Source organism: Quercus lobata, chromosome 9 (assembly GCF_001633185.2).
Source record: "Quercus lobata isolate SW786 chromosome 9, ValleyOak3.0 Primary Assembly, whole genome shotgun sequence".
In the NCBI taxonomy this organism is placed as follows: Eukaryota; Viridiplantae; Streptophyta; class Magnoliopsida; order Fagales; family Fagaceae; genus Quercus; species Quercus lobata.
This window is the reverse complement of record NC_044912.1, coordinates 38,865,097-38,885,163: the sequence shown is the minus strand read 5'-3', so window position 1 is coordinate 38,885,163 and position 20,067 is coordinate 38,865,097. Positions and strand designations below refer to the sequence as shown.

Below are 20,067 nucleotides of genomic sequence, written 5' to 3'. Positions count from 1 at the left end.
AGTCCTGCTCATGAGAGCAACTGTAGTAGATTTTCTTATTGGATTTGGATAGCCTTGGGATACAGCTATGTATGTTTAGAATGATATTATGTTCTGTCACATAACATTTGTCAAATCTTGATACGGGTTTTGATTTTTTAAAGATAAGGGTGGGGTTTAATTTTGTGAAATCTTTGTGAATACATGGCGACAAATGTATAATCAACTTTGGTACTAATAGCCTCAAGCTTTTCATGTCAGTAAACCTTGTCTTTTCGGCTGCTTTGTTTTGCTTTCCGTAGAATCCGGTATCGCATCACCTTTTATCTTCAGGTGGGCTTATTTTGCGGATTGAAAAAAAAGTTTCAAAGATTTAAGAAGTTGAAAATTTCTGCGTGTTTTAGAGGTATTGTTGCACGCTGTAGTGGGTGCAAGTGCAACCGTGCAAGTCTAATTTATTTTATCGATAGTTATGGGAGGGTTAAGTTTCAAGGCTTTTGGTGTAAGTCGAAGGTGGTTAAAATTGATATCTTACATAGGAGTGGTTGATTACGTTACATATTGGATTATAGAATTAGATTGAAGAATAATAGATCCTATTTTTCGTTAAAAAAAACATTGATAATAGATCCTATTTTTCGTTAAAGATAACACTGATAATGATTATGCATATTAAATAATCATAACGAATTATTAATGAAATTTTTTTAAATTAAATATAGTGTTTATTAGTACTTTATTAGTAATTTATTTTAACTTTAGAGATAACGTTTTATTGAAAAAAAAAAAAAAATTATAGATACGTTTTATTGGAAAAAACAATTATCCACAAATTCATTAATCAGTAAACAAGTACCAAACTGCCAAATGGTAAAGCAAAGGAAAATGTTTTTCAAGTTCCAAGTTGCTATACAATAATAAGTTAAAATTAAATATATATTTCATGCTTTCAGAAATAGTTTTAAAAACTGAACTAAAATAGTTTAAACTAAAATTTGCAAGAAAAAAAGTGCTACCAAACTATTAAGGGAACATGGCGATGTAACTCAATTTGTATCACCTGCATATTAATATATCTAAATGAAGACGTGTGGCACAAAATTTTAGCATGAATGTTATATATGAAAATTAATATGATATATTATTATATAAGATATGTGGCACAAAATTAGATCTAAAAGTTATAATTGGATTTTCATATCTAAAGATTATAATTGTTGACTAATTTTGACAGTACATGTCTAATTAGATCTAAAAGTTGTAATTTTACAACAATCATACTATACAACAATTAATATAATATATTAATATATCTAAATGAAGATCTAAAAGTGTTTGACAAACTATTATTATATAAGACAATTGGATTTTGATTATACTTGACTATAATATATATATTATTTAATTTTTTTTTGTTGGATGTGTGATTATTTTAAATCCACAAAAGAATAACTTTGAATTAATTAGGACTGACCATGGGTTGGGTTGAGTTGGTTTTCAACCTAGCTCGAACCCGACCCGTCGGTCATCGGGTGGAAAGAAGAGTGACCCGAAACCGACCGCCGGTGTCAATCGGTAGGTTCAGTTTTGGGCTTGGGTGGAGATCAGGCTGTTCGGTCGGTTTCAGGTCGTAGTCGGAGCTTTAAAAGTCACTGGCATCTGAAAAAAAAGCGCTAGAATCTGCAAAATCATCGTCGGAAAATGTAAAAACTCATCAGATCTGCATCAAAATCGCTGAGCCTCTTCTTAAAATCGCTGAAATCTGCTGGGAATGGCCAGATTTGGCTAAATCTCACCAAATATGGTTGAGAACTTGCTGAATCTCCTCGGATTTGATCTCAATTTCGTTGGATTTGTATATAACCTCCGTCGGGTCGGGTGGCTCGGGTTTTGGAGAAGAGAACCCGCCACTTGACTTGCCGGCGTGGGGCCTTGGGCGCAGAAACCCGAAACCGACCGATGGTAACATCGGTTCGAGCTGAAATCGGGTGGAGATCGGACGGGTTGGTCGGTCCGGCTAGTCACGGTTGGTTTTGGACACCCCTAGAATTAATAGTTTGAGTGCAAACGCATTTACAAAAAGTTGCTATAGTTGGCAAAAATGAAAATGGAACATATGTAGGAAGAAAAAGAAGAAAAACAAAATTAAAGTAAAATAAACTAAAACTAGAGGAATTGCGTTATGGAAGTGGAAGACTAGTGAAGCTTAAGCTTGAAGAATAAAGTGAGATCATTTGATCGCTTAAAGATGATTTGATCTAGGGCTCTTTTTTTTAAGACATGTCTAAAGAGTAGTTGTTTCGGGACCAAAACCACCTAAATAATTAAAATGTAATCAACATAATTATAAAAAAGAAAAGAAAAAAGTAATGTGAAGCTAAAAAAGTCCGCAAAGGCTTGGATGGTAGTATAGGTGTGGTCCCATCAATCTTATCATGATCCTACTTCGCTGATTCTCCCTTATAATATAGATTGTTTGGACAAAGTGGGATTGTACAATCTTTTTTCTTTTTTTTTTTTTTTTTTTTTAAATTTTTTTTTAATTTTTTAATTTTTAATTTTTTTAATTTTAAACTTGTTCTAGCACTAATCATGTAATTTTAGTGAAAATTGAATTTTGGAAATTGAATTAAGTTTAACGTACATGAAGTGGGAGTTTAGTAGTTTAGACAAACAGACCTTTAAAGTTATTGTCTAGTAAGATCTTAGTATTTTTCAATTATATATATATATATATATATATATATGTGGGTCCGAGAGGTCTGCAATCCGGCCCAAACTCTATCTGGGCCCAGGGCCCGTGCCGAGGAGGTATCTTGCCGAAGACGAATGATCAGTGGCCGAGGTAGCAAGGGGAACGGCTGAGAACCTACCCTGTCCTCGGCATTCCAAAGCTTCAATGGGAAGACCAACACCATGGTGTAGGCAATCCCCAAAAAGCCCCCTCAAGGGGATGTGAACGGAATGGGACCCATAGGGAAGCAGGGTGTGAAATTGGAGCAAGGAAAATGCGTCCCCTCTTCAGTAAATGCACCTGCCAATACTCAGAGCTGATTAATGAGAAAAGACGTTTGGACGGTGTAAACTTCGATCCATGCAACTAATAGAAAGTTAGACGGGACGGTTGATGGGATGGATACAGAAATAAGCTCCTGCCTGACCTACAAGTGGAGGGCTAGGATCAACCAAGAAGGACTATATAATGTAAAAGTTAGTGCACCCAACAGGGGTTGGGAAAAGTGGCCAAAAACCAGAGCCTCCCAGCCCACCTCCAGGAGAAAGACTCCAGGGGTGAAGGAAAACAAAAACTTGTACGAACACCGCGAAAAACCCACCGCCTGTCAACCAGGGCCTAGCCTTCCAAACCCACGCTCTACAAATGATATTGTTAGGGGCCTTTTTACGTGCGAACCCGACACTATTACGGTCCGCCACGAATCGCGTCCTTACAATTGGCGCCGTCTGTGGGAAAGGCTTGCGTGTTGGTATAGGATGTGGGTCGATAGAGTTTCTTCGTTATTTCTAACCGTTGGTTATAGAGTTCTAGTACAAAGTTCTGCTAGGGGCTACGTTTCTTGACTAGGGGCTTGGCTGAGGAACTAACACCTTTAAAGCTAAGGTCCCCCGTAAAGAGCAAACTAGGTGCTTGATAGCGTTAATCGTACGGATAAACTTTAGGGGCTTGGTTGAGGAGCTAACTCCCATAAAGCCAAGATCCCACACAGAGAAAACTAGGTTTTGGACAGATTCAAGGCATTGCAGGGTCCACGGACTCAAGCCTATGGGGAAACCAACTACTTGGATGAGGAAAACTAGGTTTTGGACAGAACCAGGGCATTGCATGGTCCACGGACTCAAGCCTATGGGGAAACCAACTACTTGGATGAGGAAAACTAGGTTTTGGGACAGAACCAGGGCATTGCATGGTCCACGGACTCAAGCCTATGGGGAAACCAACTACTTGGATGAGGAAAACTAGGTTTTGGACAGAACCGGGGCATTGCATGGTCCACGGACTCAAGCCTATGGGGAAACCAACTACCTGGATGAGGAAAACTAGGTTTTGGACAGAACCAGGGCATTGCATGTCCACGGACTCAAGCCTATGGGGAAACCAACTACCTGGCCTATGGGGAAACCAACTACTTGGATGAGGAAAACTAGGTTTTGGACAGAACCAAGGCATTGCATGGTCCACGGACTCAAGCCTATGGGGAAACCAACTACTTGGATGAGGAAAACTAGGTTTTGGACAGAACCAGGGCATTGCATGGTCCTCAGACTCAAGCCTATGGGGAAACCAACTACTTGGATGAGGAAAACTAGGTTTTGGACAGAACCAGGGCATTGCATGGTCCACGGACTCAAGCCTATGGAGAAACCAACTACTTGGATGAGGAAAACCAGGCACTAAGCAAGATTTAGCCATTGTGCGTGACGTCGAAAATGGTGCTTATATCTTCGTAAGACGAAGGTTAGGAATGAATCTAAGGCCTCTGTGGGTGCAAGTAAATTGGGATTCGGGGAACATGTTGATAAATGTATTGCATGCATAGCTATTTGTACATGTTAAAATAAATCAGCGCAGAGTTCATAAGCAAATAGCACGCATCAACGAGGGCGGTTAACGATGTAATTAGAAGGAAAGAGGAAAAACAAGATTTCATATATACATGTTCAAATGCTTGTAAACCATCAATAAATTAGGAAGTTTGTGAAAAGAAAAGAAACAAGTTAATCGTTCAAATAGAAACGAATACAAAAGCCCAACGAAGGTTTCTACTTTTCTGCTTTTTTGTCAGTAACATCTTGGGAAGTGGGAGCAAGATCAGCTTCGATGCCCGGAATGACGGTTCCTTCTGGGGAAGGCTGAACAGGGTCAGCACTGGTACTCTGAGGGACCGCAGTAAGGGGAATAGCCTTTGGCGGCTGTGCAAGTGTGGCTGGTTCTTCTGTACTGGGCACCTGAATGCCAACCTCGGGCTCAGTAACCTCTGTAGGTGCCCCAGGATCCGCATGCTGCGGTATCACTATCACATCCTGAAGTTTTCCATCTTTGGGCTCTTTGCCAGAGGAACCACTGGCTTGTAGGTTTTCCGACGGGGTGACCCCTTCCTCGAGTTGATCATCCGTGGTCGCAGAGCTGGTGGAAGTGGTCTCGCGGATGGCCGCCGGATAGAATACGCTCTCTGCCTTCCACAAATCTGATGAAGTGTCCACCCCAGCTCGCTTCAATGCTTCTTCCCAGACCTGGGAGCAATAAAACCTGCACACTCTAGGAATCTGCGCCTTAAGGGTGGCTTGGGTTTCGGCTACTCCCATGTTGTAACCATCGTCCTCGGCCGCGTTCTTGGAGGCCTCTGCCTCATTCCTGGCAAACTCGGTCTCCTGCTTTGCCCTTACGGCTTCATCACGGGCATATTCTGCCACTCCTTTCTCATGCAGAACCGCGGCCAGCTGCTTATTTAAATCCTCGATCAGATCTCTGGCTGTTCGCAGCTGGTCCTCGGCTTCGATTGCGCGCTTGGTTTGGTCCTTGGCCTGTTTTTGGGCACTAGCAAGGCCCGCCGAGACGTTATCCCTCTCGCGGGTAGTCATTGTTAAGTCATCCTTGACTTTGGCAAGTTCGTTTTCAGAAGCTTCGAGAGTCTTTGAGGCCGTTATGCGCTTCTTGCGTTCGTTCTCGGCCGCCTTACTCCTGTCGTGCACTTCTTCCTCCATCCTATAGGTTGCCTGGAGAGCCTGTCAAGAAAGATGAACGTGTAGTGAGTGACAAACCGGTGACAAGAGTTAATAAAGTGTAAGATTTCAAGAAACCTTACCATGTCCAAGTATCTTTTAGTACTGAGAAAAACCTCCTGCATCCTCATTCTCTTCAGCTCATCCATGTCATTAGGGAGTAACATGGTTCTCCCTAATGCATCCGCCACGTATCCACCCTCGCCGTCTCCAAGGTCCCTCAGAGAGGCAGTTTCCAGTAATGGACCCCCGTGAAGCATTGGGGCAGGAAGCCAGGCGCTCGGCAGGGGTTGGGAATCAATTCCTTTTCCCTTGCCTTGAGAGGTTTGAACTGCGGGTCCTTTGCCTTTGCCTTGGGGTCCGATTTTCAGTTGTTTTGTGCGCGGAGTCTCATCCTTCTCCTTAGGAGGTTGGGATTTTCCCTCGTCCACGATATCCTTGCCCTTAGGGCTCCTATTTCTCTTGGAATCAGCACCTTTAGGTCGAGGAGACCGAGCTGATTGGGAGGAGGCGAGAGGTTCGGGGCGGGTGGATTGTGGCTGAGACTTGGTGGAGGATGACCTGGTTTGGATTGTAAGGGGCCGAGGTGGTGGAGGAGGAGCAGTGGGTTGTGGTGCCTCCTGGGTATCCTTCCCTGGTTGGTCCTCGAGGAGTTGAAGAATGGGGGTTAAAGGTATTCTCTTGACTCCCATCTCGGCTTGAGAAGAGGTGCCTATTAATGACAATTCCGCCTCGGACAAGGCTGGGTCACCTAGGTCACCAGGAGGGTCCTCGGATTGGTAGACTAAGTCAAATACCCCGAACCCTTCCTCCGGCTGATCTGGCTCACCTTCGTCCTCTGCTGCTTGATGAGATGAAGAGGGGCCCACCAGGGGGAGGTTCTTGGGGACAGCTGGCTCCTGCGAGATTAAAAATCCCTTCTCTACTACAGTAATTTTTGGAAGCCAAGGACGGTGGGCACTGATCACGTGCTTCGCGTCCCCGAATGACTTCTGAATCGGAGGGTACCCTAATATTTTGTGAGCTGCACGGACTTGGCCATCACTGTCATTCACAAAAACCGCCGCTTGTAAAACGGTCTCCAAGTCCGCCCGATTGACTAAATGAAAATGCCGTGTATAGGCGTGTTCATCTACAAAAACAACAAACATATATGCATGGTTAGTTATCGGAAGACGTTAGGTTAGAATGGTTTAAAGGGTTATCCCTCTTCCATTCTTAATACCCCACCTGGTTCTCCTTCTACTACGGGGCATGGATCGCCATCATGCCACTCCCCAGAGACGATAAGGAAATCATTGTTCAGTCCCTTGTTGGAATCAGGGAGGCACTGGATCAACCGAACCCTATCATCCCTCGACCTCATATAGTAGGTTTTTCCTTTCAATTTCTGGAGGTTATAGCACCAGTTTACATCATGGTGGGTCAGTCTTAAACCCATCTTCTCGTTTAAAGCGTCCACGCAACCCAAAATCCTAAGAACGTTGCCGGCGCACTGGGTAGGGGCTAAACGGAAATGCGTGAGGTAACCCCTCGTCACTGGTCTCATAGGGATTCTCATACCTCCCTCTACAAAGGCAAGGACGGGAATTACAACCGCGCCCGTTCCCCTCTTAATGTGCCATTCCCCCATCTTACAGTGCTCCAGACTTACGTTGGGGGGAATCCTATAATCAACGATGAACTTATTCATCGCCTCTTCAGTATCGACCAACTTCCTCAATCTCAATTTAGTCGCCTTTGTCATTTACTAAAACAAACCTAACCCGCGACGGAAAAGAAAGGGAGCCAAAGAGAAATAAACTCAGAAAAGAAAAAAAACGCGAGGTAATGGAGATAGGGAACTTACATAAAAGGAGAATTACGCTTCGGATGGGCTATATGTGCTTGAGATAGACTTGAATTTGGGCGGAAGTTCGGATGAACCCTGGATACACGCACTAAAACTCTTAAGTACAGAACTGGAGAGACGGATCCATCTCCAAAAAATCTTTTATACTTTCTAGGGTAAACTGCACGCCCTTTTTCCCGCCCAAAGAGGCCAGGAGATCACCACCGTTCGATTTCCATCACACCGTTGAACGTGGGAAACACCAAGCCGCCCGTATTTAATGAGGCCACGTTTCGCCTTCCAACGGCTCTAGGAACGTGCCTTGGGCAGGTGAAAAACCTCGGGAATCGATAGATGACAAGGATTGATAGGCATTGGCAGATCCCTGATGTCATCAAAACCCTCCTATCCGTCCGAGGGGACGGATAGCAGGATTTTGAGGGGCTATTGTGGGTCCGAGAGGTCTGCAATCCGGCCCAAACTCTATCTGGGCCTAGGGCCCGTGCCGAGGAGGTATCTTGCTGAAGACGAATGATCAGTGGCCGAGGTAGCAAGGGGAACGGCTGAGAACCTACCCTGTCCTCGGCATTCCAAAGCTTCAATGGGAAGACCAACACCATGGTGTAGGCAATCCCCAAAAAGCCCCCTCAAGGGGATGTGAACAGAATGGGACCCATAGGGAAGCAGGGTGTGAAATTGGACCAAGGAAAATGCGTCCCCTCTTCAGTAAATGCACCTGCCAATACTCAGAGCTGATTAATGAGAAAAGACGTTTGGACGGTGTAAACTTCGATCCATGCAACTAATAGAAAGTTAGACGGGACGGTTGATGGGATGGATACAGAAATAAGCTCCTGCCTGACCTACAAGTGGAGGGCTAGGATCAACCAAGAAGGACTATATAATGTAAAAGTTAGTGCACCCAACAGGGGTTGGGAAAAGTGGCCAAAAACCAGAGCCTTCCAGCCCACCTCCAGGAGAAAGACTCCAGGGGTGAAGGAAAACAAAAACTTGTACGAACACCGCGAAAAACCCACCGCCTGTCAACCAGGGTCTAGCCTTCCAAACCCACGCTCTACAAATGATATTGTTAGGGGCTTTTTTACGTGCGAACCCGACACTGTTACGGTCCGCCACGAATCGCGTCCTTACAATATATATATATATATATTTTAGAAGAAGGCCAAAGTGGCCTAGTTATTCAATAGCTGAAAAATCCGAAAATAACAATTATAAAGATATGGTAGAACAGATTTTATCTAAACTGACAAAGGAGATGAAAATTTTGCTCTCTTAGCAAAAACATCTGCGAACACATTACCTTGCCTACAAATGTGAGAGAGAAAAACTCTGAAGAGAGTTAGTAGGCAACAAGATGTCTATATAATGATATGGCCAAAGGAAGAATTTAGTAACTGTCCTTTACGAAGCGCATTGATGGAGGTCTCAAAATCACCTTCAACGATGGAGCTAGAAATGCCCACTTCATGAACAAATTGGACTGCACGTCTCGCTGCCAAAGTTTCCAAAGTTAGAACCGAATCTGGTATGGGAACTTTCTCAGCCATAGCTGCTAGGATCTTGCCTCGATCATTTTGAATCACCACACCTAAACTTGCTGCATTTATATCCTCAAAAATGGCCCCATCAAAATTAGTCTTTACACCACCCTGATCAGGAGGTTTCCATCGTGGTCTGCAGGGATGCACCTTCCTCCTTGGGGCAGGCTGAGACTTGTGAAATTCCTGGAGATGTTTTCGAGCCAAACCACCTCACCAACCCGAACTTTATTCCTTCTATTCCAAATTGCCCAACAAGTCATAGTTCAGAGTTGATGTATGAGCTAAAAACTAACATTACCAGATCAGAGAAAGAGTGAATTCTGGAAAATTCCGAAGGCAGAGAAGAGAAGCAAGAATTCCAGATCGGTTGAAGATTTTCACAAGACCAAAGAGCGTGAATGGTGGATTCTTCACTCACTTTGCAGAAGCCACAAATAGATGATTGAGTCACCTTTCACTTTAATAAATTCTGCATGGTAGGAATGGAATTAGTAAAAGCTCTCCGAAGAAAAGATTTAACTTTGTTCGGAACTATTAATTTCCACAGGTGTGACCAGAAATTTTTTTGTCAGTAGTGTCAGAAGATGAAGCTGCATCTCTGCTACTCGATTCACAGGGCAAATTATACCCTATACAAACCATCTGTAGAATGTGGCCAAAACAGAACATCTTCCTATGATGAGGAACATGAAGGTATGGACATAATTTTCTGAGCTTCAAAGGGTAGAAAATAGAATCTATAAGACTTGAATTCCACCATCTAGATTCCTTATCAATTAATTGGTCCACTCTGGAATTTTCAGATAGCATTGAAACTGGATAGCACTCGACCAGAATTATTACCAGGGATCCAAGCGTCTTGAAAATTTTTTATGCTAGACCCATCGCCTATCCTCCAACGTGCACCCATATTTATCAATTTTCGAGCATGAAGGATACTCTTCCAAGCATATGAGCCCGATTTTGCCTTAGCATCAAAGATTAAACCTGTAGGAAAATATTTAGCTTTGAAAACCCTGTAAAACAGCGAGTCAGTATCATAAATTAACTTCCACACTTGTTTTGCTAACATTGCTTCATTGAACTTTCCCAATTCTCTAAAGCCTACCCCTCCCTTCGATTTTGGTTGATAGAGAATTTCCCACTTCTTCAAATGAATCTTCCTCCTATCGCCTTGTTGAACCCACCAAAATTTATGAATCATTACTTTAATATAATGACAAAGGCCCGCAGGGAGTTTGAAACAACTCATAGCAAAGGTAGGAATGGCTTAGACTACTATTTTCAATAATACCTCTCTATCCGCTTGAGATAACAATTTTTCTTTCTACCCTTGAAGCTTACTCCAAATGCGTTCTTTAATATAATTAAGACTTGCCCTTCTGTTTTTTCCCACCACAGCAGGAAAACCTAAATAACGCTCATACTCCTTAATCTCCATCACCTAGCAGATTTTTAATGGCATTTTTTGACATCAAGGAAACTGATTTCCCAAAGAATAGATTGGTCTTTTCATTATTAATTTTTTGACCTGGCGCTATTTCATACCGTTTCAGAATATTTTGAATAATCTGAACCTCTCTTAACTCCGCTCTACAAAAAAGGAGAATATTATCCGCAAAAAATAAATGAGATACTGAGGACTACTCCGACAAAGAGAGAAACCCTTGATGTCGCTTGCTGTCACTGATTGATAGATTAAACCATTAAGGCCTTAAGAAACCAGAAGAAATAAATATGAAGACAAAGGGTCCCCGTGTCTAAGTCCCCTAGTAGGCTTTATATCCCCCTGAGGTTCCCCATGTACAAGGATGAAGTAAGAAATTGAACTGATACAGCCAAAAATCATTTGGATCCACTTATCATCAAAACCCATTTTTCCATTACCTGGCATAAAATACTCCATTCCACTTGATCGTAAGCTTTATTCATGTCTAACTTCATTGCCATAAAACCTGATTTTTTTGTTTTTTTTGTTTTTATTTTTGTGGGGCCTAATAATTTGTGGCCCTGGCCTATTTATTCATCGGGGCTCAAGGCCCGAGCTGAGGAAGGTTATAGCCAAGGATAGGTAATACAAAATACAAAATAGTCTTGGGGCACAGCCGAGGACAATTCAGTCCTCGGCATGTCCGAGGTCCCCCTGGAAGGAAGGACAAAAACGGTATAGGAACAGTTTGGAAAAAATCTAAAAATATCTATGTTAATAGGGAATGATACGCTGGATAGTTTAACGACCAAGGACAAAGGGAAAGCTGCCCTTACTGCCATTCAATACTCTGCACCTGACAGAGCCATACCCTTCAGCTTTTACAACCACCCCCAACCACTCTGGGTATGGGTTGATGGGACAAGTATCAATCTTGGAAAGGTCGATCCTACACGTGGACGTTGGATAAAGGATACAGGCTAGTATAAAAGGAAAAGTAAGAATTAAGAAGAAGGGGCTGGGAAAAATGGCCAAAAACCAGAGCCTCCCAACCCGCCTCCAAGAGAAAGACTCCTATGGCAATCACGATTTAATTATGTATGAACACCACGAAAAACCACCGTCTTGTGACTGAGGCCTAGCCTTTCAAACCCACGCTCTATAAATGATATTGTTTGACCCTTTTTATGTGCCAACCCAATCTTATTATGGGTCGTCACAAATTGTGTCCTTACAATTGGCGCCGTCTGTGGGAAGGCTTGTGTGTTGGCACAGGCGGTAGGTCGAGATAGTCCCCTTGTCATTTCTAAACACCCGGTTGTAACGTTCTAGCGTAAAGTTCCACTAGGGGCTATGTTTCTTTACTAGGGGCTGCGCTTCGCATCGCCAGCAACACAGACGGTTCTAGGGGCTTGGCCAAGGAGCTAATCCCCCTAAACCAAGGTCCCATGCCATAGCCGATGGGTTAATTCCCCTAACTACTTACAGAAATCAAGTTTTGGACAGAACCAAGGTATTGCATGGTCCTCGGACTCAAACCTATAGGGAAACCACCTACTTACAGAAATCAAGTTTTGGACAGAACCAAGGTATTGCATGGTCCTCGGACTCAAACCTATGGGGAAACCACCTACTTATAGAAATCAAGTTTTGGACAGAACCAAGGTATTGCATGGTCCTCGGACTCAAACCTATGGGGAAACCAACTACTTACAGAAATCAAGTTTTGGACAGAACCAAGATATTGCATGGTCCTCGGACTCAAACCTATGGGGAAACCAACTACTTATCCAAATCAAGTTTTGGACAGAACCAAGGTATTGCATGGTCCTCAGACTCAAACTTATGGGGAAACCAACTACTTAAAAATCAAGTTTTGGACAGAACCAAGGTATTGCATGGTCCTCGGACTCAAACCTATGGGGAAACCAACTACTTACAGAAATCAAGTTTGGACAGAATCAAGGTATTGCATGGTCCTCAACTCAAACCTATGGGGAAACCAACTACTTAAAAATCAAGTTTTGGACAGAACCAAGGTATTGCATGGTCCTCGACTCAAACCTATGGGGAAACCAACTACTTAGAAATCAAGTTTTGGACAGAACCAAGGTATTGCATGGTCCTCGGACTCAAACCTATGGGGAAACCAACTACTTAAAAATCAAGTTTTGGACAGAACCAAGGTATTGCATGGTCCTCGGACTCAAACCTATGGGGAAACCAACTACTTACAGAAATCAAGTTTTGGACAGAACCAAGGTATTGCATGGTCCTCGGACTCAAACCTATGGGGAAACCAACTACTTAAAAATCAAGTTTTGGACAGAACCAAGGTATTGCATGGTCCTCGGACTCAAACCTATGGGGAAACCAACTACTTACAGAAATCAAGTTTTGGACAGAACCAAGGTATTGCATGGTCCTCGGACTCAAACCTATGGGGAAACCAACTACTTAAAAATCAAGTTTTGGACAGAACCAAGGTATTGCATGGTCCTCGGACTCAAACCTATGGGGAAACCGACTACTTAAAAATCAAGTTTTGGACAGAACTAAGGTATTGCATGGTCCTCGGACTCAAACCTATGGAAAGGTCAGCTACTTAATAAGAATTCTAAGTTGCTCAATCCTCGGATCGAATACCAGAAGAGGTTAAAGCTATGAAAGTTATTAGGAAGATGGTGAAACGCCTTATTACTCAGCAACCTGTAGGGGGCTGTCCATTTTTGGGTTATATGTCCTCGGATGATTACCTCCTACACCGCGCCGAGCATTCAGCGATCATCTCGGCTATTTTGGGATAAGTATTGTTTTCTCAGGTCGGCATTCTTGTGCCAAACAACTCTATTAAGTTCATAATAATATCTTTTCCTTAGCAAGGGTTTCGACCCTAAGTGTCATTTGTTCAAGTTGGCATTATTGTGCCGAACAGCTCTCATAAGTTCATGATAACGTCTTTTTTCTTGGTAAGGAATTTCGGCCCTAAAGTATTGTTTCCTCAGGTCGGCGTTATTATGCCAGACAGCCCTAATAAGCTCATCATAATATCTTTTCCTTTTCTTCTTAATAAGGATTTCAGCCCTGAGTATCATTTGTTCGATTCAGTATTATTAAGTCGGATAGTTTCAATAAGCACCAAGCAAGATCTTTTTATTAATTGGGATTTTGGTCCTAAGCATCGTTCAGAGTATAGAAATAAAAAAAAGAAGCCGCAAAGTAGTGCGTCTATTTATGACATAACCATTTCAAAAAGAAGAGATAGAACATACGAAATAAAAGCAATGATGATTTTTATTAATATAAAGGGGTATTACAGTGTACAAAGAAGGGTTTAAACAAGCCTATATAGAAAATGAGTTACTAAAACAATAAAAAAAAAAAACAACAAACGAACAGCCAGAAATTTTTTTAAGCTCTGCTCCCAAGTCTTTCCAAATTCTGCCCCATTAGCGTCCACATTGAGAGGAGGACCTTCCTTGGTGGGAGAGGAGAAGAAGAGGAAGAAGGAAAAGCACCAGGATGGATCTGGTGGTGGAAAGAAGAAGAAAGAGAGGCAAAAGGAGGCACCAGTGAAGGAAGAGAGGAAGAAGCAGGGATACTTTGTCCCTGCGTTAGTCCTGACTCCTAACACGCTGGTGCCATGTTAGCTATGCTCATAAGAGAGCGGCTGGTATTGATAATGGGTGACCCCAGCTCAGTCACACCAAAAGTTTGACGCGACGAGCCCCTGCTTCGGATTTTGGCTGAAAGGAGGGTAAGAAGTATCTTGAGTCTCTGCCATCTCTGCCCTGACCGAGCCATTTCGAGCTTCATAAGAACATGGTATTTCTGGGAAGGGTATGGTTCCTTCATTACTCACTCCTATCTCGAACGTATCACAATTTAAGGTGTAACTAGCGGATAAAGTAAACTCTGGAGGAGGCTAAGGGTTTCAGATTTTAGAAGGATTAAAAGGGTCTCTGTATAAGAGAAATAACCTCTTGCCTTTCTTCTTATATGAAGGGCAAAACGAGAGGTATTTAATCTGTCCAGATTTCCAAGAAAATCTGTAAACGAGAATATACCCGTTCCACTTCCCCACACTGTCAATAACCGTCGAATTTAAATGGTCTCGTAAAGGGAAATCATTAAAGGCGCGTTTTGGATAATTAAACGGCAGGAACGCATTGTGAATGAATTTAGAGGAATGTCTTGTAGCCCGGTATGTTTCCTGGGTAGATGAAGAGACACCAACATTAATGAAGGACAGAGTTAAACGAGCCGTAATAAAGGCTTGGCATTACCAAAACCTTCCTCTCTGACCACGAGGTCGGACAGCAGGATTTTGAGGGGCTATTGTGGGGCCTAATAATTTGTGGCCCTGGCCCATTTATTCATCGGGGCTCAAGGCCCGAGTCGAGGAAGGTTATAGCCAAGGATAGGTAATACAAAGTACAAAATAGTCTTGGGGCACAGCCGAGGACAATTTAGTCCTCGGCATGTCTGAGGTCCCCCTGGAAGGAAGGACAAAAACGGTATAGGAACAGTTTGGAAAAAATATAAAAATATTTATGTTAATAGGGAAGGATACGCTGGATAGTTTAACGACCAAGGACAAAGGGAAAGCTGTCCTTACTGCCATTCAATACTCTGCACCTGACAGAGCCATACCCTTCAGCTTTTACAACCACCCCCAACCACTCTAGGTATGGGTTGATGGGACAAGTATCAATCTTGGAAAGGTCGATCCTACACGTGGACGTTGGATAGAGGATACAGGCTAGTATAAAAGGAAAAGTAAGAATCAAGAAGAAGGGGCTGGGAAAAATGGCCAAAAACCAAAGCCTCCCAGCCCGCCTCCAGGAGAAAGACTCCTATGGCGATCACGATTTAATTATGTACGAACACCACGGAAAACCACCGTCTTGTGATTGAGGCCCAGCCTTTCAAACCCACGCTCTATAAATGATATTGTTTGGCCCTTTTTACGTGCCAACCCAATCTTATTATGGGTCGTCACAAATCGTGTCCTTACAGTTTTTTATTCTTCATGTAGTTGAAGTTGTTTAATTGCTATAAAATAATAAAAATAAAAGTTTCAATATGATAATTTATACCTCGTGAATAATTAGTTTTAAATTATTTTGTGAACCATATGCTTTTTATTTTTTATTTTTTTATAATACTGAGACCGTTATAAAATCCAAAAGAGAGGGAAACAAAGTTAAAAGGAAAAAATCTTTAAAAGAAAAATTTGCTAAAAAAAAGGATCTTTATTTCTTTTTGATACAAGATAAAAATTTTACTCTAGCCTAATTTAAGTGTATATGTGTGTGAAGCTCCCTTTTGGAGACTTGAATCTCGGCCCTTGTACTCTTTAAGATTTGCTGTAGTACCTGCATGTGCATAAATAAAAAATGTTATTTGATATGCAAATATTGAGATTACAATAATTAAGGAGAAATATAATTAATTATTTTAGAGAGAGAGAGGAGAAAGTATCTCCTGAGACCCACATGTTAGTAAGAAATGGGTCTCATGAGCTTGTCTCATACAAAATTTTTCCAAGAGAGAGGAGGTGGGTGGGAGGGGGGGAAGGGAATGAACAAGCTTGTCATTTGAACTAATGAGAGGATTGAAGCTTTGTTGGATTGAGGGTTTTTATTTTTTAGAAACTGCTGAACTGAGTTGATTTTTCCAAGAAAGAGAGGTAATGATTTTTTTTTTTTTTAAAAATAGGTTTTTTTAGTAGGTTTTTTTTTTTTTTTTCAAGGAATGAATGTTATATATGAAAATTCTCGATTTTATTTTTTAAGAGAATTCACGTCTGTCTCCTCAAATATTTAGCTAAACTAATCCAAAAAACTATACTTTTGCTAGTTTAGCTATTTATTATTTTCATACACATACATCAGGCTTAATACTTTATCAACATTGAAATTTAATGTAGAGAGGATAGAGGCTCACTACATATAGAGATAAGACTATCATTTTGAAAAACTTTAGTTAATTTAGTGAGATTGATGCACGCTTGTTTTGGTTGAGTTTAGATAAATTTTTGTTGAAATATTAAATTAGTGAGACTGATGTGAATGATCTAATAGTAGGTATTTTAGAAATTAGAAAGCCTACCTTAATTTAAGGCCAATGCAGTAAATATCGAATAGGGATTCAAAAGAAAATGTAATAGCATTTGAAACTGTATCCATTTTCTATACATTTACAGCCACTAATTTGATATATCTGCCAGATCTTTAAAAGGTCAAACCTTACAAAACTAACTGTTTAGTTAATGTCAGAACACACTAATCCTAAATTTGGCAACTGACAACTAGTGGTTGGTATTAAGAAAACTCATCTTAGCTGAGTCAAAATAGGCTTTCATTTGGTTAAGTTTCCGATTAGGATTGTATATAATTCTTAAGGTGACATGATCATATAGTTTTTAAAATCCTAATCATTAATAATTATATGAATGGTTTAGATTTTACTGTCTCATGGATTTTTAAGGAAAATATTAACTAGTACAGTTTTCACATCCATTGAAGTCATTGATGATATATTACACGTTTAATAATAAATGGTAACATTGTAAGAACTTCAAGATAGAGTTATCTTATAAACTGTAGAGAATCTTAATCAGTTTTTTTTTGCGAGAGGTTGTATTTCCTTGGTTTCTATGATGGATAATGTCATGTAATTAAAGCACTCTCTCCCTCTCCAACCATTGAATTGGGGCCACTCCGGGCTCCAGTTTCCGGCGAGTCCCTTGTCAGGCCGGAATTCTGACCAGCAGGGAGGAGCTCTAGATCAACCAAGAAATGGCTGAGGAAAATGACACAAGCCACTGTAAAAATGGAAATGAAAATGGGAAAAGCAACAATGGTAATGAGGTTGAGGACAATGAAAGTGAAATCACCAACATAGACCAAGAAAGTGAACTAGAAGGTGAAAACACCTATTCTTCTGTTGAAATGAAGCGCAAAAAGAAGAAAGCATTATTGGAATTCCGGTGCAGGGTTGAAAATGCGATTCTTGGGAATTATCTGCTTGGGAAACCACCCAAAAACCTTTCACCTTTCAAAATCAAAAGGGCAAGAGAACAACTTAGAGATATCACCCTTTGGGGCGTGCCTTTATTGCCAAGTAAAGGCCATGAAGGAACCGACATTGTGCTTTTAAAATTCTTAAAAGCGAAAGATTTCAAGGTTCATGAGGCTTTTGGGATGCTCTGGAAGACACTGAAATGGAGGAGGGAATATAAGACTGAGGGAATTCTTGATGAGAAGTTGGATTCTGATCTTGAAAATCTGGTTTGCTTGATAAGTAGAGATAAGGAGGGTCACCCTTTGTGTTTCCTAAACTATGGGCCTTTCAAGGACAAGGAATTTTACAAGAAAGTGTTTGGGTCAGAAGAGAAATGTGATAAGTTTCTAAGGTGGAAGGTGCAAAACATGGAAAAGGTTATAAGAAAGCTGAGATTCAAGAATGGAGGTGTGGACTCCATAGTTCAAATTATAGATTTAAAGAACTCTCCGGGGCCGGCAATGAAAGAGCTTCATTCTGTTAGCAAGAAATTTATGTTACTGCTTCAAAACTATTATCCTGAGCTCATTCACAAAATTGTAAGTGTCTAAGTAACTAAACTAGCTATGATGATAATTGATTTAGCAGTTAGAAAATTCATTTCAAGAATTATAGTTATGCTTTCACAGATTGTCATAAATGTTCCATTGTGGTACTATGCATCCCATGTGCTGCTTTTAGGGGTCATAAATCTGAGGACTAAAAGAAAGTTTGTCTTTGCCAGACCATCAAAAGCTACAAAAATCCTTCTCAAGTGAGTGTACTGATTATAATTTCTACAATTACATCTTATTTTCTCTGTATTTTCAAAATTTTAATTCTAGTATGATTAAAACCCAATAAGGATCATAGCCCCGGAAAACCTTCTTGTTGAATATGGTGGTCTCAAGAGGGAGAATGATGATGACTTCACGTCAGCAGACAATGCTTCTGAGCATACAATCAGAGCAAATTCAGCTGCACATATTGAATTTCCAGTCACAGAGGTACTTAAATAGTTACTCAGTCTTAAGATTCCAATGTCTTAGCACTTATATATGTGCCAAAGAAATCCATTTGAACTCGAAATTACTTTGTTGTTGAACTCTTTTTGATAAATTTATTTTCAGTAATGTTAGGAACACAAGATATTTCACAATTGCTAACATGATCAATTTTGATTGGACTAACGTCACTTTCATTTGGATCTATCGCTAACACCAATTTATTATGCATCAATCACAACAGAGATAGTTGTGAAAAAAGTTTTAAAAAATGTTGTGGACCTAGACATTGATTTCTTTCCCCTCTTTGGTTTTTGGACTGTGTTCAGGCTGGAGTTACAATGGTATGGGATTTAACTGTTGTCGGATGGGATGTGTCATACAAGGAGGAGTTTATTCCAGACGATGAAGGATCCTACAAGATCTTGTTGCAAAATCAAAAGATAATGGGAGAGTGTGTTAGGAATTCCTTCTACATTAGTGAACCTGGGAGAATTGTGTTAACCATTGACAATGGGACCTTAAAAAAGAAGAGGGTTTTATATAGATCTAAAGCAAAACCCACAGTCCCCATGTATATCTTCTTAAAGTAGTAGCTAGATATATAAAGAGTTCTATTTTCTTCTGCGAAGTTGGTTGTAAACTAACAATTAAAATGATGACTATCGTATCACATGATTATCTCTTAAATTCTATAAGACAAGCTAAACCTTGGTTAGTTGGTTTACATCAATGCTCCTTCATATCTTATTGTCATATTGTAGTCTCTTAATTTCAGCCCGGTTTTTGTTGGCTTCTTGATAGCAAAATAAGGATATTTTTTTTTAGCCCAATTGGCATTAAGCCATAGGAGAATCTTTAATGTGATTAACTTTATATAATTATATAGATGAAAGGAGGGGAAAAGTCCTCTGAACTTGCACATCCCAAAAAAAGTACTCTGAACTTGGTAGAAATAATAATTCCCAAAATTTGAGACTAACTGAACATGTTTATTTATTTGTTTTTGTTTTAATATAACCTTGAGTCAGAGCAGCCTAATAGAAACGGCATTCCAGTCTGTGTCTACGGCTTTGTTTGGTCAAGGTTGGAAAATTAGAAGGATAAAAAACATTTAAGTTTTCCATAATGCATGTTTGGTTGGGAGGATGGACAAGTTAAATGATATAAAACTAATATAAATTTCATTTGTTTGGTTGATAAGAAAAGTGAGAGGATAGAAAATGCAATGTAGTGATCAATTCCCAACAACCTTGGGCTTTTGGGCCTAGACCTCCAAATTACTTGTACTTTGGGTTGGGCTTATCCTACAAAGGGAGGTCCAAGAAATGGCTTTAAAGATTACTGAGGGAGTTAAACTGTTGTTTTTGGCCCTAAACTCCCTTGATCCTAGTTCAGCCAAGATGATGATTGTATAGCCGAGCCCCTACCCTGAAATCCGAACAGGATTTCTTAATCCCTAAGTTGTATTTTTTC

General features: G+C 40.8%; 1 protein-coding gene across 1 annotated transcript; it reads left to right on the top strand.

Moving 5' to 3' along the window:
• Positions 1-17,243: 17,243 nt before the first annotated feature.
• Positions 17,244-19,255, top strand: LOC115958892 (patellin-4-like). Its single transcript, XM_031077152.1, has 4 exons — positions 17,244-18,147; positions 18,238-18,362; positions 18,453-18,594; positions 18,921-19,255. Exons 1-4 carry the CDS (start codon positions 17,344-17,346, stop codon positions 19,182-19,184), a joined length of 1,335 nt encoding a protein of 444 aa, XP_030933012.1. The 5' UTR covers positions 17,244-17,343; the 3' UTR covers positions 19,185-19,255.
• Positions 19,256-20,067: the final 812 nt, after the last annotated feature.

What these genes read in the sequence shown, in the direction of transcription:
- LOC115958892 (XM_031077152.1), top strand. Translation starts at nt 17,344, where the DNA reads ATGGCTGAGGAAAATGACACAAGCCACTGTAAAAATGGAAATGAAAAT. An exon ending in CTGAGCTCATTCACAAAATT is followed by an intron (nt 18,148 to 18,237) that starts GTAAGTGTCTAA and finishes ATGCTTTCACAG; the next exon opens with ATTGTCATAAATGTTCCATT. An exon ending in GCTACAAAAATCCTTCTCAA is followed by an intron (nt 18,363 to 18,452) that starts GTGAGTGTACTG and finishes AAACCCAATAAG; the next exon opens with GATCATAGCCCCGGAAAACC.